The following is a 16,468-nucleotide window of genomic DNA, read 5'->3' as shown; positions in this document are numbered from 1 at the left end:
ATAGCAGAAATTCGCTATTTATACTGTTAGTGTTGGAAGTACTTTAGTATCTTGTAGTTGAATAATAAAGAAGTACACAGAAAGTCAATAATGTTACCCTAGTATAAAGTTTTTACCGTGATTGGCTACAAGTCGGTAGTGAGTGAGAGCAGATTCACAGCTCTGAAGAACTCCTATCCCAGCCCAGTACCGGTAACCCTAGAAAGGAAATGGCATTATTATGGGACTATCAATTACTTGGGAACAAACTGCTTGCAATATTACATACTTCTTTCACATTACTTGATCAAAATTTGACAGGACAATAGGCTGGATAAAGGCCACGAGTCCACTGTAGCTACATAAAAAATGAATGACTGACACTATTAGAGGTTAAACATGGCCAGCATAGTTCAGATATTACTCAAGAAAAAGCAAATAAATAGAATGATGCTTAATGGTAAACATGTAAAGCCTTTTATTTACATATTGCACTTTGTCTTAAATCTCACAATACCGATTAAAACAGCATTTTCTATAAAGAACTCTTCCATAGTTCTCACTTGATTACAAAAATTTTAAGTCTGAGAACTCTGATTTAAGTCAAGAGATGTAAACATGGTCCATCTAAATTCATAGTGGTACATAGCTTAAAATGAGCAGACTCATACTTGAATTAAAAATGAATAATGGGGGAGATACTACTGCCCACCCAAATGCATGCAAAATGATAAAGGATTCGGAAAGGGTATTCATATGAAAGGAAATCTTAACACTGAAAATGTAGGAGTACAAAAATACTCTTGTACGTTCAAAGTTATTAACCATCTTACTTACCAAGATCATATGAGCTATCAGATTTCCTCCTAGAGCTCCAAAAGTGTAATACACCAGGGCCTTAAAATAAAAATCACTGGTTATTTAACATCGGACCCCAAGAGAAAACATAAGACCACACACTGAAAATTTCTAATTTACCTTAGCTTGACTAGAATTGACTCCTAGGCCAGATGCATATAGAAATCCAAGTGCCTAGAAATAAAAAAAACATACCTTTTAAAAAACTATGGATCAGTTCTCCTGGAATACATAGGCATAAAGATTCAAAGCTGCAAAGAGTACACCAAACACCACCTTCTGTTTTGGTGCTGCCTATATCTATGCTCTTCCCTGCCCCTTTCAAAGTATGAAGTTTCAAAATCATGCAGTTGCTTAGGATGCTAACAATTAATTCGTGTTTCACCAGAATTCAGATGAGTAAATCAAATGCAAGGAGCAAACTACTACTTCCCAGAATATCAACTGTAGATCCAGAGGTCCTAAACAGTGAAAGTATCCCAGTTTCAAGACCCTCAAGTGAAGCTAAGCAGCATCTATTAGGTTATTCATGTACCCAGAGTGCCTCAGACACCAGTGTAAACATCTGTAAACCCCAGCCTTGCATAGAAGACTCGCACTGTTTGATTCACAGATCCTATGAATTCACAGTTTTGCATCTGTTCCTCCACTGGTTACTTGCAACTGTGACTATACATATAAACAATCAGAATGCTCTGAGCTATTTATCTGAGGCTCTTTCAGAAGCTATTTTTGTTCTTAAGATTTACATAGTTATTGCTCTACCTATCACACCTGTTACAGCTGGTAGCTCAGAATAGAAATTAGTAGCACAGAAGATAATGTATATGTAAAGATGTCTATATTTCAGTGGTCTAAGACTATTCTAGGCAATCTGAAAACATACACAAAAATTCTCATGCAGAAAGTACTGAATTTTAGATCAATAAAAGTCAAGGTTATCACCAAGAGATAAAGACTCAAGAGAAAACATGTTCCTGCTTTCTATGGTAAATGGGTTACCATTAAACAGGGAACACCTGGAGATTCAGTAGCCAAAGAGAAGACAAAGTTAATAGCTCCTTAATAAGCTGACACTCCCAAAACAGTAAGTATATATACTCAGTAAGTATATACTGAGACACTAAAATCAGTAACACCTATATTTTATGACATTTTGTAACAGTAAGTATGAATAATTCTGTGTGCAAAGGCACATGGACAAAGTCCCAATCCACTAAATACATGTCAAGTTTCCTAGGAGTTTTTATTTCCTAGATTATAAATTCAGATAAAACTGCAAATGAAAAGTTCACAACATTGCACAAAAACCACATAAAAAGTACATAGCTTCAGAAAGTTTGTTGGCTGGAGTCACCTATAGCTACCTGTTTTTTGACCTATATTTACCTGTTTTTTTGACTTACACATTCAATGTTGTCAGTCATACAACAGGGGGAAAATAATTAAAAGATCATCACCATCACATATTACTGGTAGTTAAATATTTTAAAACTCAAACAGAAGATGTGTTTGTGTCTACTTTGAGGGTACAGGTGCCATCTATAAAAGCATCCTAGAGGAAGTACAATCTATAAACCTATATTTATAGGTTACATTTATTTAATTTATAAACCTACAGAAGCATCTGTAGGATCTAAGGATAAACATACCATTTGTCCTTTAGGAGAACCTTCTTCCGTTAGTTTTTCAAATAGCTCTTTTGATGACTGGATGTTCTGCTTCAGGTAATCCCCAAACAACAAAGCATAAGACACTTTCTCCATGGCCTTGGTATGATTCATGTCAGCTGCTTTCAGAAGATACTGATATGCTCTTAAGAGAAAACAATTTCTTTGTCAACTTGAAGCAATGTAGCAAATTCCATTCATAAACCTGAAGATTCTGGAGAGGGGTTGTGTTTCTCTGTTTTAGCCTTTATTTTCTAAAAATGCATCTACCTACAATAATTTATTCTAGCTACAAAACATCAATATAAGCAACAACACACGACTTAGTTAATGGACAAGCTAAATTTTAATGTTTGCTCTACTTCATAAGCAAAGCAGTATGCATTTCCTCTCTAAGATTCACAAGAAATGTAAGGTCAAATTATGATATTTTTGCAGTAACAATTTTCAGTTCTGTACCAGAAAAACCATTCCCATAACAGTCTTGTATATCACGCTAAAGAGAAGCAGCCTGAAGACTGTAGTCTCTACAATCCGAGTACAAAACCACTCCAGTGAAAACACCAAGCCTTGGGCACAAGACAACTGCATACATGATTCATTTAGTGCTGAAAAAGGGGGAATCTCTGCAAGCTCCTCTTTCAGTCTCAGAACTGGTAGTCCTTCAAAGTAATTTCACAGCACCTGGTTTCACAGCAATTAAAAACCACCTAACCTCACACATGGCAGCGCAGTATCAGCAAACCTGCTTCAGCTTAGCCTCAGGGACCTTTGAGAGCATTCCAAGATTTTCATCTACCTCCCCCCTACTTTTTATTCTCAGGCTTGTTCTTGATCTTTAGGACAGACTGAGGCATACCTGGTTCCTCACAGACATCTTCTAAGAAAGTGTAAGGTGTACAAGAGAATTAACACCTAATATTGTTTTAGAATTCTTACCCTATTTTATACTAAAAAATAATACTCAGAATCCAACAGATATTGTCACTATGTCTTTACCAAAGAGCAGACTTTAGATGTGCCTTGCTTTCTTTCATATAAAGTAGAAATACACTCCCTTATTTCCATAAATGAATCTAAAATAGTTATAGTCCCCACATATTAATCAGCAGAAGTCACCACTTACTGAGGAAGTTGTCAACATGAACAGGAGAAAGATCTAAATTACCACAGCAATTCTAAATTATAGTGGTAAGTCCAACAGCTATTTAACCAGTAATTGGATGCCTTCAGAAGGGAAAGTAGAATGAACAGAACACTAATTTCTAATTCTTTGATTTGTCTACAAGCATTACCCTCTTCTTTCTAACAATATTAATTGTTAGAATTTTAATGATTTGTTGATCTTAAATTTAATACTATTTTTATAGTGACTAAAACCATCAGAAAGCAGGAAAAAAAACCAGAGCAGGACAAGAAATGCCAATTTTTCCCACTTCATCTTTGAAGCAGAATGAGAACCAGACAGTAAGAAGCATGTGAAAAAGGACACTTAAATCACATTCTCAGATTTTCCCTGGCCAGTTGCCATGTATAAACTGGGGCTAGAGAACTGCAGCATCACCTTACATTAAGTCAATGTTTTGATGACACCCACTCTTCAGAAATTATTCTTACACAATTTTTACTGCATTCAAAGGAATGTAGGCATTATTTTTCTTTTCTAAATACCCTATATTTACTATCTATCTTCTATCACTGCATAGTTTGATATCGAGTCCAATAAAGCTCAAAATCTCAGGACAACTCCTTCAAGTTCTTTTTGAGTTAAGCAAAAGTGACCAATCATATCATCCTTCTCCTGTGGGGATGGATGAGGTATACTTACACTTTCTTCTGAGCCTTTTTACTGCTTTCATTAAGGATTTTCATTCCAATCTGATACACATCCTCAGCTTCTTGCATCTGCTTTCTCTTATTAGACTGCTCTTCAGCTAAAAGAAAAAGCCTACATTAAGAGCTTAAACTGTACCATTCAAGACTATCCTCTCAAAATTCCTATTTGTTCTAAAGGGTAAGTACAGCCAGAAACATGTTTTTGAAGACCAATAAGCAAAGGGATTACAAAAAGCTGTCTAATGGATGTGTTTGATATATTAATAGATGATTTCTTATTGTGTGATGTCTCTAGTGTATAAATTTGCTGATAAAATGTTTTCATTCATTGCTCGAAAGCAAGCTGTGCAGGTTCCTCCTTCAAAAGGATGTTTCCTAGAGAAGGGCTGCCTTTGTGCAACAAATCAGTAAGTATAATGGGCAACATTGTCAAACCCCTATCCTCCTACAGCCTCAGAAACAGTTTTATAAATGCCATCACTGCAGGATTCCCAAATCAGGTCCGGGAACTGGCATTTTTAAAAACTTCTTCCATCATGAAAACTTTGCCTTTATAACTACTTGTTTATTATGGTATGAAGTGGCCAGGGACTTCTACATCCTGAAATAAAAAGCATTTAAGAGGACTGAAAACATGAGCCTAAAAAACCATTCCTTGAACAAGGACAAGCCAAAAGGTTGCTTACATTCACAGAAGCCCCACTTTTGATCTTTCTTGTAATCATAGGTTGTTGCACACCACAGCCTGCCATCTTCCCTCCCATCAGCAGTGCACTCTGCATATTCCTTCTCCATAAACAAAAACGGAAAGTGGCAAGGTTCACCATCTGCAGTGCCTCCAATAGCTGTCAAAACTGAAAATACACATCCCACAGTTAGACTACTCTCCTTTATTCCCAAATTAAAATCATATATTACAAACAGAAAAGTGCTCCTATGTTGGTTTTAGGCACAATCATGACAGAACACCACACGAGACAAAATGCTATAAAGTACTGGAGTATCAGCAGGGCGTACACTCCAACATACAACTATATGAAAAGATTTAAGTGAAATCACTATGATGTACATGAAAGAATTCTCAGCATTATGAGTTTGGTAATTTTCTACTCTTGAAAATATTTAGATTAAAATCATTATTTCATTTTGCCAAAATATTTAGTTGCATTCAAAGTGGCTTTGAACAGCACAATTTATCATTTCTCATGCACTAAAACTTCAAAGGGTACTGATTCCAGCACCATGATATTTTAAAATAAAATCAATCTTCTATGAAGACTAAGAATTCACTCTCTGTGTTTTGAAGATGGAATTATTTCAGTTAGGCTTTTATAAAAGTTTTCCTCTTTCACTAAGCTAAATCCAACAGTTGGGTTCAGCTTCATTTGAAAACATTTGCAAAACCATGCAATTGACAATGTCAATTATAGAGTTTTTTTCAAGTTAACTTTAATTTTTGTAGTTACAGAGAAAAATAGTTCCTTTTTGTGGGGTTTATAATTTAAAGGTCTAAAGACTATATTAATTTAAATATTTCAGGTTGATTTTTTGAAGCAAAATGAAGTCTTTAGGTATAGCTGGACCTGTTGAAACTGCTCTTCATAACTGAATGCCTTGACACAGGTTCCAACACATCACTCCAAGTTAATTATATCACAAGAAAGAAACTGTTATTTTCAGTATCTCCACTCAAAAAGAATGTGTTAATATGCAATTAGCCTGGAATAATTTCAGGTATTTGTTAATACAAGCTTCTGCTAAGGGCTCATGTACCACTTATGGACCTCTTATCACTGTCATTTGAACAAGCTCCAAGTACCACTGTCATTTGAACAACTCCTCAAGAACTCATGGTTTTACTTGTACTGTTTTGTACTTTGTCTCCTGTGTGGAAAGCAATTTTACACAGCGCTCTGCATTAGATGTAGCTGCATACTGAAGTTATGAGATTACTCTGCCCCAATGCTCCCCGCTTTGCATTTTTAAAATTCTAAATTCAACCATAATGCTGTTTTTGTTCCCAGATAATAAAAAAGACTAATCCCAAGAGTAACACAGCAATGTAATCACAGGTTAAAATGCCCACAACAGTTATTTATGTACTTAGACATTGATAAATACTAAGCGAGGTAAACAATTTACTCAGAGGATAAATCAGCTTTTGTCAAACCAAATGCTACAGAAGCAATTTACTTCTTTATTATCTCTGAATAAAATAAGTGGTATTTCATTATACTTGTTCTAATTTACATATATCATTTTATACTTTAAGCTGCTGGAAACCCAAATACAGATTACTTTTAACTACTGGCAATATTACTGTAAGATTCTTCCAAATAGGAAAACAAGTGCAACAGGAATTACCAGCTCTTTATAAACTTGTTAGCAATTTTCAGCAAAAATTGTTATTATGGAGCTTTTAGTGTTATAAAACCCCAAAACACAACATGGCAAAAACTAAAGAAACATCATTTTCTTTACACACAACCTCATCACTCATCAGAAGAGAGTAGGACAACTTTCTCAGAAAGTTAAAACCTTTACTAGCACTAATTCTAAATGACTGATTCTTTGTTCCATATCCTATAAAACATATGTGGAAATTTGCAGAATATACTTTTGTTCCACACAATGTCATAACCACACACAGTAGCTAAACTGTTTTTAGAAAAGCTTTTATGTCCCTTAATGCAGTCCTGTCACCAGTAGCTCATGTGGAGGTGTAACATCTGTACCTCAGAGATGCTCACATAAAGCGTTTGTAAAGCTGTCCTTTAGGACTCTTTTTTCCTAACAGAAAACATATACTTTTCTTTTAGAATTGCTTTTTTAAATGAAAAATTCCTCCATTCACACTGCTTATTTAATTAATAAGATGTTCCAAGAACTGTGCAAGACTTAAGTTTATGGTTTTTGCAAGTCACTTGCAGTATGTTGATAGGTATAGTTAAAAACCTTAGTTCCCGAGGAGCCAGTCAGCTTGACATATGTCATATTTGTATGAGATTAAAAGTGTCTTAAAGTTTAGTTTTGAAATAGACTGTACTGATTAAATATAGTGCTTAGCTCACTGTTTTGTGGCAGAAAGATATTTAGTGGATTTTACATACTTTTTTCCTGTACAACATAGCATCAAACAAAAACACAGCAATGGTTAAGCCTGAGTTTTCACAAACTTATATTAGTTCTGCTCTAATAAAGAAACAACCTAGAAAACACTCAGTAATTACATAATAGAGCTCATTTAATAACTTCTGCTTTCTTTTGACATTTCAATATGAGTTGAGAAGATAAATATCATTAGCAACACATAACTGTATTTTTCAGTAATATTGAAGATTTACTTTTTATGGACAAGTATAAAGGAAAAGTCTGCTGCATAGGCTAAGGTACTCAACTGTGCCATCTAGTTATCATTGACTACTAACTGCAAATCAAAAAAATAATAAAATTAGGTAGTAAAAAAAAATATTAGAATTTTCTGGGAATTTAGGCCCAAGACATAAGATCTTACCTATACTTAAAAACTTCATGAAGTTTACATGCAGTTTAGATGCTGCCCTGAGGTTCTTAAGCTGTTCCAGGAAACTTCATCTTTACATTACTATTGGTTCCTTTTCTGTCAATTGACTCACCAGGCACATAGCCATGGATTGAAAAAGACTGATGCAAATTTCTCTTTGCATTGCTGGTGGACATACAGAGCACAGAATCTGTAATTGACTTCTATTTGAAGAAGTCAGGGCCTTCTCTATTTGATAGTTACAGCTTACCAGCAAGATAGAAACAATAAGAACAGAAAATTCTTTCAAATGAATCTGAAAATAACTACTCATTTCAATTACAACACATTTCAAGACATTTTGATGTTATGTCTAAGGAAAAAGGCAGCAACTACCATTCCACTGCAGAAAGATTAAGACACTTGTTATTTCGTATGTCCAAAATTACTGTTTGTGTTCACCCACATGCTGGAGTTACTCAGACTCATCTATGCTACCACTTGTTGAAAAGTCTGTGAGCAGTTACCTGGATTCTGTATTTCTGCTTCTTCCAAATCCTTATTTAATAGATTTGACATTTCTAGAGAGTTCAACTCTTCCAGTGAATTCTCTTTTTCCTCTTCTTGACTGTGAAAGCTCTCCTCATTCTCTGATTGAGAGTCCGATTTCCCAGATTCAAGGAAGATCTGACCTGCTACCACTCGAGTTCCTGTGGAATGGTCCTTTACCTGGTCCTCTGCAGATAAAGTCTGAAGGAAAGCAGCCACATAATTTACGAGATTAGAAACTGAGAAGCAGCAGCTGGCTTAAAATCCATTTAAAAACTTCTTAAAAGATACAGTTAATTACTTAAACAGTAGAATCAAAAGTAAGTGGAGCTACGTCTATCAGCTCTCATTGCCTGTATCCTTTTCAGGTCTTTGAAAAAAAAAAAGTTTCAAACTTGCAATCCAGTATTAATTTCTCTGATGCACAGAAAAAATTAATGAGACAGCAAGAGCTACAGAAAAGCTTAAAACTTAAAATCAAATTATTGTTCTGAATTTCAGACCTTTGCTCTCACCGCACAGGAAAATCACAATGACTAGAAACTTATCTCCTCACCTTTGACTCCAGTGATTCATCTTGATTTCCTTCTTCATCTACAAGAGACATAAGTGAGTAAAAATGCTTTTCCATGAATAACTATCTCAAAAATAAATACTTTAGTTACAATACTGTATTGTAGTTCTGAAATATTTTAGTGTACCAAGTTGACTAATACACTTCAGAAAAGCTTTATAACTGTGACGAGGAAGAATCAAATGTTTCAGAGGTGATCCTCTTCCTTAACTTATGCCAACACAACTGTGTGTTCCATAGTGAAAAAACTAGTTTTTCTAAACGCAAATCATAATCTGAATGGTTCAAGTCCAATTAAGCTACTTAAAAAGCTGCAGTGAAAAAGGCCTATGGAACATAAGGTTTTTAGTCAGCAAATCAGCTTTAGTACCAACAGCTCCAGTAGCGACCGGAAAGTTGTATTCACACCCCCATGCTTATAATTAAACATTGTCCTTTATAGAATACCAATTGATTCTGCCTGATCAGCATATTCAAACCTTTATATAGAGGTTTCTATCCAAAACTGTAAAGAATTTAAGATACTCTTCAAAAGATGGAAGTCTTGTTTAACTGTCATCTTTCTTGTCTAAAAGCTATATGATATTTGATTAGAAAGACTGGAAGGAAAGAAATGGTAAACAAGAAAGGGTATTAGGCAGACACTAAAGGAATACATGTGAAAAGGTGAAGATAATCAGAAGAGCTTATTTGTTACAGCTTATTTATGACACTGTTTTCTGAATTTTTTATGCAAAAATTGTTCTCTTCCTTTAACTAAAATGGGCTTCAAACAACTTGGTCAGTATTATCATTTTAATGGGAAGCCTCTAAAATTAACATCACTGAGATGTGACTGTTCAGAGTGATTTTTGCTCATTTCAGCAAAATCCCCCCTACATTTGATAGAACGTGCCACAGGACTCCTTCTCTCTGGTACACAACTCACATTAAAATAAAAGGTCAAAACATAAAGACACCACTTAGCAAAGCTGCCACTAACTCCTCCTATGCTTAGAAATACCCTTTTTGAGGCTGTGTGGTGCACAATGCCCTGTAGCAGTGGCAAAGCAATGATGGGCTGGAGATCTGAACTGTGACTGGAAAAGATGTCTAAACTGATAGAAATTAATGCCCTGTACATGAGATACATTTAGGACGTTACAGTTAGCCATGAAAGGCTACCTGCATAAACACTACCAACAGTTTATAGAACTCTGCTGACTCCTGTAAGCACTTAGCAGCAAACAACACTTGCACAATTTTCATTGTCATGCAAGTAAAGTGACTTACCAGAAATAAGCCATCTCTGAAGCAACAAATTCCAAACATGACACTTCATCGGGTCATGTTTAGAAGTCTACTACTAGAACCCTTACAATGAAAGGGTTAAACTTGGAAATCACTTTCTAGAATCTAGATTCTTTATTCGTACTTGAAGAACAACCTTTGACTGGAACCAGTGAAAATAATTCAACTTCAAGCTGTAACAGTGTAACAGAAATTAAGAAAAAATGTGAAGACATGTAAATTAAGCTGCAAAACTATGGTGATGAGATGACCGAGTACAACTGAGAGATCTAAATAACAGCCTGTTGAGGATGGTGAAGAGGATGTAAAGCTCAAAGAGTTTGACTGCCAGCAGTCATGGAATTAAAAAGGATCTGGAACAGTTGATGCAGGTAAGCAGCTGTACTCTACAGGTCTGAAAATGAAAATATATAGAGCACTTCAGAAAAACTTGTGGAGACAGCAGAGCACCCCAAATGAAACAGACCCTGCAAGGAGCAACCAAGACAGCATAAGAACAAACACCAATTCGGAAAAAAACATAATGACGCATAAGAAAAAAAAAAGGCTAGCTGCACTTTTGATAGAGACCTCAGGGGTTAGCAGCTTGCTGAACCTAACAGATAATGGCAAGTGTGATAAATCCTAAGAAGTTCTGCCACTGAACTTTGACACTATTGATCATTATATGACAATTGGTCTTTAAATTAATTTAAAGTACACATACATTTAGGATACTTGCTGGTGTTTCTATTTTGGAATTATGAAAGAAGTTGTCATTTACCATATTTCCCACATGTTATATTCTATTACCCTAAATAATTCTGACTTATGACCAAACGCCACCTTCAAACTTCAGAACTTGTCAAGACATCCAGACATGCTTCTGGAGAGCAGGAAAACTAAGACAGGGTAATCTACCCAGTAGCTTGTATGCTCCTTCTAATATAGACAAAGCATTTATAAAGTACCTGTTATTGCAGTAGGAAATACCATGTTTGGTTTTTTTTTAACAGCTACACCAGCTAGGGTGATTGTTTTTCTCTGTACAAAACCAGCCTATATGCCTGACAGCACCTGAGCTTTCTAACATTTGAGAAAAGGCTTCACTAACTGATGTCAATCTATGGCGGTAGGTTCACTTTATGTCAAAAGATCACACAAGAACAAATATAAATAGGTTATACTGTCTATGCACAGATATGAAAGAACAATTTTATTGTAACTTCATATACAAAAGGTTTACTAAATTGAAAGGCAAGAGTCATTTGAGCAACATAAGGTAGAGCTCACAAAGTGTTTGCCCTTCTTTGAAAGTAAATAAGCCTATTTCCATTCTATTGCATAATTTAAATTTTCTCTGAAGAAACTAGCTTTGTTACTGAGAAGTTGTACTTGAACGATTGTTTTCAAACAGTGGTTCCAAAAGGAACTAAAGCAAAACCAAAAGATTAATTTTTCTTAACTTTCAGTCTTTTTCTAAGATAGGCAGATGAGATTGCAGAGATAATGAACAGTATGACTAAAAGAGGGATCACTTACAGCCTTGTTGTTTCATAGAACTGCTGACTAATATGCACTCATTGGTTATAGAAGTGGGTTTACTCTTGTGAAACTGTTAAAACTATTCTGAAAGTGTTAATGAAAGGTCCATGAAAGGTCACAGTTGGACCTAGAACAGTTTATTAGTCAAGGCTAAGTTACTGAACAAAGTCACAGATGTTATATTTATGCACCTGCTTCAGAGATTAAAGCTGATAATTTAGCTTGTTTTTCCACAGTTCAATTATACAAAGTAACTAAGTTTTTTAAAAATTATTATTTGGCTCTGTTACCAAGGCTTTCTAATTCTAGAAACCTGCCCTAAAAAGGCCAAGTGGAAATTAATCTAGCAATTTGTTAAACAAGTTAGAGAGTGCAATGATCTATTAAAAGGAAAAGGTAGGCAAAAATACCTATGGCGCAAATGGGCAGTTGACAATGGTGTACAGAATGCTTCACTTGCAGTGATGAGATGTAGACATTGTTGGGTGCTCTCACACCCAGCTAGGACTTTAAAGGACTTCACAGAACCAAAATCTTTTTTCAACCATCCACCAATTCATATATAATTAAAATCAGCTTTAAGAAGTATAAATTTTTTCTCAACTAGAAAGGCCAGTTCAAGCATGCTATGTAAATATAGCAAAAGTACTCTGGCAGCCTATGCTAGAGAAAAAGATCCCACCAATATGCTGGATAAAGCTCCTACCATTTCGTGAGAATTACTGTTTTCAAGACAGCACTAAGGAGTGAAGGGTAGAAACCTGAAGAGCTATGCAGTGTGATTCAGCAATAACATCATTAGCTTGAGGGAGTTCAACAGTTCCAAAGTTTTGCTGTACCAGAAGAACAGATCAACTAACAGCCCATAAAGCTAAAGGGCTGTGACTACCAGACAAGAAATACCACTAGTTTCAATGTTAAAATGGTCACTCACTCAGGAAGTAACCAAAAATTAAGTAAGTGAAGCAGTTTCCCACAGCTGTGATGAATCCCTGATTATTGCGGTCAGTTTCCTTCTAGTTTTTGCCAAGCTCTTCAAGCCTCAAACACTATGACAAAAAAGCAAGTAGTGGGCTTCTGCTGAGAGCAGGGATCTCCCAAGTGGAGTATGCACACCTCAGGGAGTATGCCAGCCAACCCAACAAGGCTGCAGGAATAACATACCTTTCGGACTGTTAATACATAAAACTTTTCTTAGTACAGTGGTCATTCCACCTTTATTTCATTCTTTTTTTCATTTGTGTTTTTGTGTATGTTTTATGAGGCACATAATATGTTAGGACAGGATTACAGCAATGTTTAACTTACAAAAAATACGTGTAAAATGCATGCTCAAAAATCTTTCTATGGAGAGGGGTGCATGAACAGAAGTGGTTTGGCAGTGGTTGCTTTAGAGCATCCATGAGAGATTTTCTGTAGTACTTCTGGCAATTTCTTTCAATGTTGTTTTTATGCCAGTGACTAGATAGACACTGAAAGAGAATGCAAACTCTGTTTATCCAGTTCTTGCAGGGAAAAAAGATAATCTTAAGAAAAAAATTACCTCAGACTGCTTCTCATCAATTTTTCGACAGATATATTCAGCACAGAAACAGACTCAATAGCATAGATGCTATTCCCATTACATGAAGCTTTAAAACATGCAGTGAGTTAAGTAAAATCCTTAAGTGGCACCTATTCAGCAAGAATAGCTCCAAAGTATCCTTGGCAGCAAGTTAATTGTTCCCAGCTACAATCTGTGCAACATATTCATTTTAGTTCAACTAGAAGACTGAGATATAGGTCAGCCCTCACCCTGAATAAAAATCTTTTTTCCAGTGTCTTTACAATTACTGGCTAACTAGTTACAGAACTTACTCTCCAGCAGTTCCTCAGTAGGAACTGAGATTCCCAACCAGACCACAGGGCAAAGAGTTTGGGGAATATTTTTCAATCAGGTAAGTAAAAACAGAAAGGTCAGGGAAAACCACTGAGCTCTGACTTATGGCAGAATAGGTTGAAGCTCCCTACAGGTATGAGTGCGCTCATTTGTCCCACCAATCAGTGGGACAGCATAAAAACATCTGCCTATTGCTGGAGTTAGCCATGGAACACGTAGGAGAGTCAGAGGAAGCATCACTTCCTCTCAAGGCAGAATGAGAACATTTTTACCTCTTAGTCTGTAAACAAGAGGAAACAATCCCACGAATCAAATAATACTGGCAATCAAAAAAAAAAAAAAAGAAAAAAGGATATTTTCAATGTTCTTAATGAGTGATCAGCAGAAGGCAATTACTCCTGCACCTGCAATGACCAGAAGACATCCAGTTTCATTTGGAAAACACACCTGCTTAACATTTTTTAGCTGCTTTTGCCAGTGCTTTTTAATATCTTTCCCCAGTCACAATTTTAAATGCCTTCATAATCTGCAGCAATAGCATATGTTTAAAAAATATAGTGCCCCTTCCCTTGAGCTTGAATTTTCTTGTATTAAACTCAGGTTTTCAATAAATTGATTTAAACAAAGTTCATGACAACAGAGTTATATTTAAAATATTCACTACTAAAAAAAATATCATTAAAAACTCTTCCTAAAGTAAGCAAATGTCATACTTGGTCATTTTTACTCATTCTTCTTAAAACCCCTCCCACTATATTCATATCCCAGATGACTCTTTACAGACCAGACATTAGAAACAATTAAACACTCAAGGAAGCACTTAATGCACAGTCCCAAGACTTATACCAGTCTCTAATACAGTAAGTCATACTGTTACTGTGGGAAGTCAAGGCATGAAATGAGGAAAACTTTCAGAATTATTCTTGTCAAAAATTGGAGCAAGAAATGTATTCCTCTCACACTTTTCTGCCAAATGATGAACTCTGAACACCCTCTCCTAATTAATTGTGGATAGCAATGAACAGTTTGACACCACAGTAGCAATTTTAGTTTTTAAACAGCTCCTAAGCCTACATTAATGTACTCTGCTTTCTATGGCTTATCAATTGTACTACTTCACTTGAATCTAAACGTTTTGCTTATGCAGGCTGAATTAAACTATCAGAACTTCACACTCACAAAACAACTTTGTGATAGTGGGCTAAGTCAAGACAGGAGAGCTGCATGGTAGTACAGCCACTGTTGCACACTTACCTAGCCCTTATCACCTAACTTCCACGTACACAACAGATGGTTCATCTGACATTCACAGTTCCATCTCACCTTAGCTTTTTTCTTCAAATATACTATAAGTGAAAGCATATAGTTCGAAAGTTTGGCTACATCTCCCTGGTTTCACAGAATTTGTGTGTATTCTTTCTGTAACTTTAAAAGTACCCACCTGGCTTATAAAGTGATCTACAAAGCTTGTATAATCTAGTAATATTACTTTAAAGTTCAACTTCCTACTGCATACAGGAAAATGAACCCCAAACTACTGAACTTACCTCTAGCGAAAACGTTAAGTTACTTTCCTGAAACAGTGTAAAAGCAAATTCCCAGTAGCACAGCATATAGCTGTCGCTACGGTAGTGGCTGCTGGCTTTATAAATAAAAGCACTGCACATCCCCCCAGCAGCCCATGGTGGAAAGAAGGGTGTGGGAGGCAGAAACCCCAGGAAAGGAAGTAGATGACAACACATGAGAATCAGACAAAACCCGAGCTGCATAACAAAATAGGGTTGGGAAAATAATATTATGGGGACATAAAACAGGCCCCATAAAACAGGATGCATAAATGTTTTCTACGTATCGAGGTGAGAAAACCGTTCTGATAAGGCTGAAATCAGCATTATCAGCGCCTCGGGACAAAACGCGTTCTAGGGAGGAAAAACCGCCTCACTTCGCTTTTAAGTGGTGCAAGCACTACAAAGTGGGCTGCTAAACGAGCTTTTAAAAGCAGGCACCGCACTGAGCAATGCGTCTACCCCTGCCAGGCCTACGGAGCAGCGCCGGTGAGGCAGAGCTGAGGCAGCCCGGTCCCGGCACCGCGGCCGCGCCGCTGACAGGAGCCCCGCTCCGCTCCCCGCCCCGCTCCCCTCCGCCGCCTCACGCCCCGGCGAGGTCGGCGCTGCCCCACGCACCCCAAAGCCCCCGCGAGAGCACCGGGCCACCTCCCCCGCCGTCGCCGCCTCCGCGCCCCGGTGCGGGCGTCAGGACCCGCACAGAAACCTCTGCGCCCCCCTCCCCCGCCGCAGGCCCCGGGGGGCAGCGCCGCCGCAGCGCTCGGGCCCAGGGGGGCGCAGGGAAGCGGAGCCGCGGCACTCACCGGCCGCGGGCAGCGCTCCGGCCGACAGCGCGGCCAGACACAGCGCCAGGGTCACCCAGCGCGCCCGCCGCCCCATCCCGCTGGGCTCTGAGGGGCCGCGCCGAGCGCCCCCGACTCCGGCTGCCTCGCCCCGCCCACCGCGCCGCCGCCGCCAATCGGCTGCCGCGCTGACGGCCGACTACGGGCCGCTGGCAGCCGCACACGCAGCCCCGGGGAACGGCTGGCTCTACATGGCCCGCTCCCATTGGCTGGGCCGCGGCCCGGCTCGCCCGCCACGCCCTCCCGGTAGCAAATAGCGCCGCACGTGTCTCTGCGAGGGCCGTTGCGCGAGCGAGTCCTGCCGAAACGGCCCCTTCCATTGGCTCCCGCGCCGTTCCTACAGCACCCACAGTTCCTTGCGAGGGCCGCGGCGCCGCCTGGGAGCGTGCGGCCCATGGGC

The 16,468-nt window shown here is 38.0% G+C and overlaps 1 protein-coding gene across 1 annotated transcript in view; it reads right to left on the bottom strand.

The window, feature by feature from the left end:
• SEL1L (SEL1L adaptor subunit of SYVN1 ubiquitin ligase) overlaps positions 1-16,179 on the bottom strand; it is a 34,507-nt gene extending 18,328 nt beyond the window's left edge. Inside the window, exons 1-9 of the mRNA XM_021542882.3 lie at positions 16,030-16,179; positions 8,951-8,988; positions 8,373-8,595; positions 5,030-5,197; positions 4,336-4,441; positions 2,490-2,652; positions 958-1,011; positions 817-876; positions 117-198 (exon numbers count right to left, since the gene is read on the bottom strand). Coding sequence (XP_021398557.3) covers positions 117-198; positions 817-876; positions 958-1,011; positions 2,490-2,652; positions 4,336-4,441; positions 5,030-5,197; positions 8,373-8,595; positions 8,951-8,988; positions 16,030-16,105 — 970 coding nt within the window. The 5' untranslated portion in view covers positions 16,106-16,179. The remainder of the gene's footprint in view (positions 1-116; positions 199-816; positions 877-957; positions 1,012-2,489; positions 2,653-4,335; positions 4,442-5,029; positions 5,198-8,372; positions 8,596-8,950; positions 8,989-16,029) is intronic.
• Positions 16,180-16,468: the final 289 nt, after the last annotated feature.

This window comes from Lonchura striata, chromosome 6 (genome assembly GCF_046129695.1).
Source record: "Lonchura striata isolate bLonStr1 chromosome 6, bLonStr1.mat, whole genome shotgun sequence".
Taxonomy (NCBI): Eukaryota; Metazoa; Chordata; class Aves; order Passeriformes; family Estrildidae; genus Lonchura; species Lonchura striata.
Note: the sequence above shows the minus strand (reverse complement) of the source record. Positions and strands in the feature narration are given on the sequence as shown.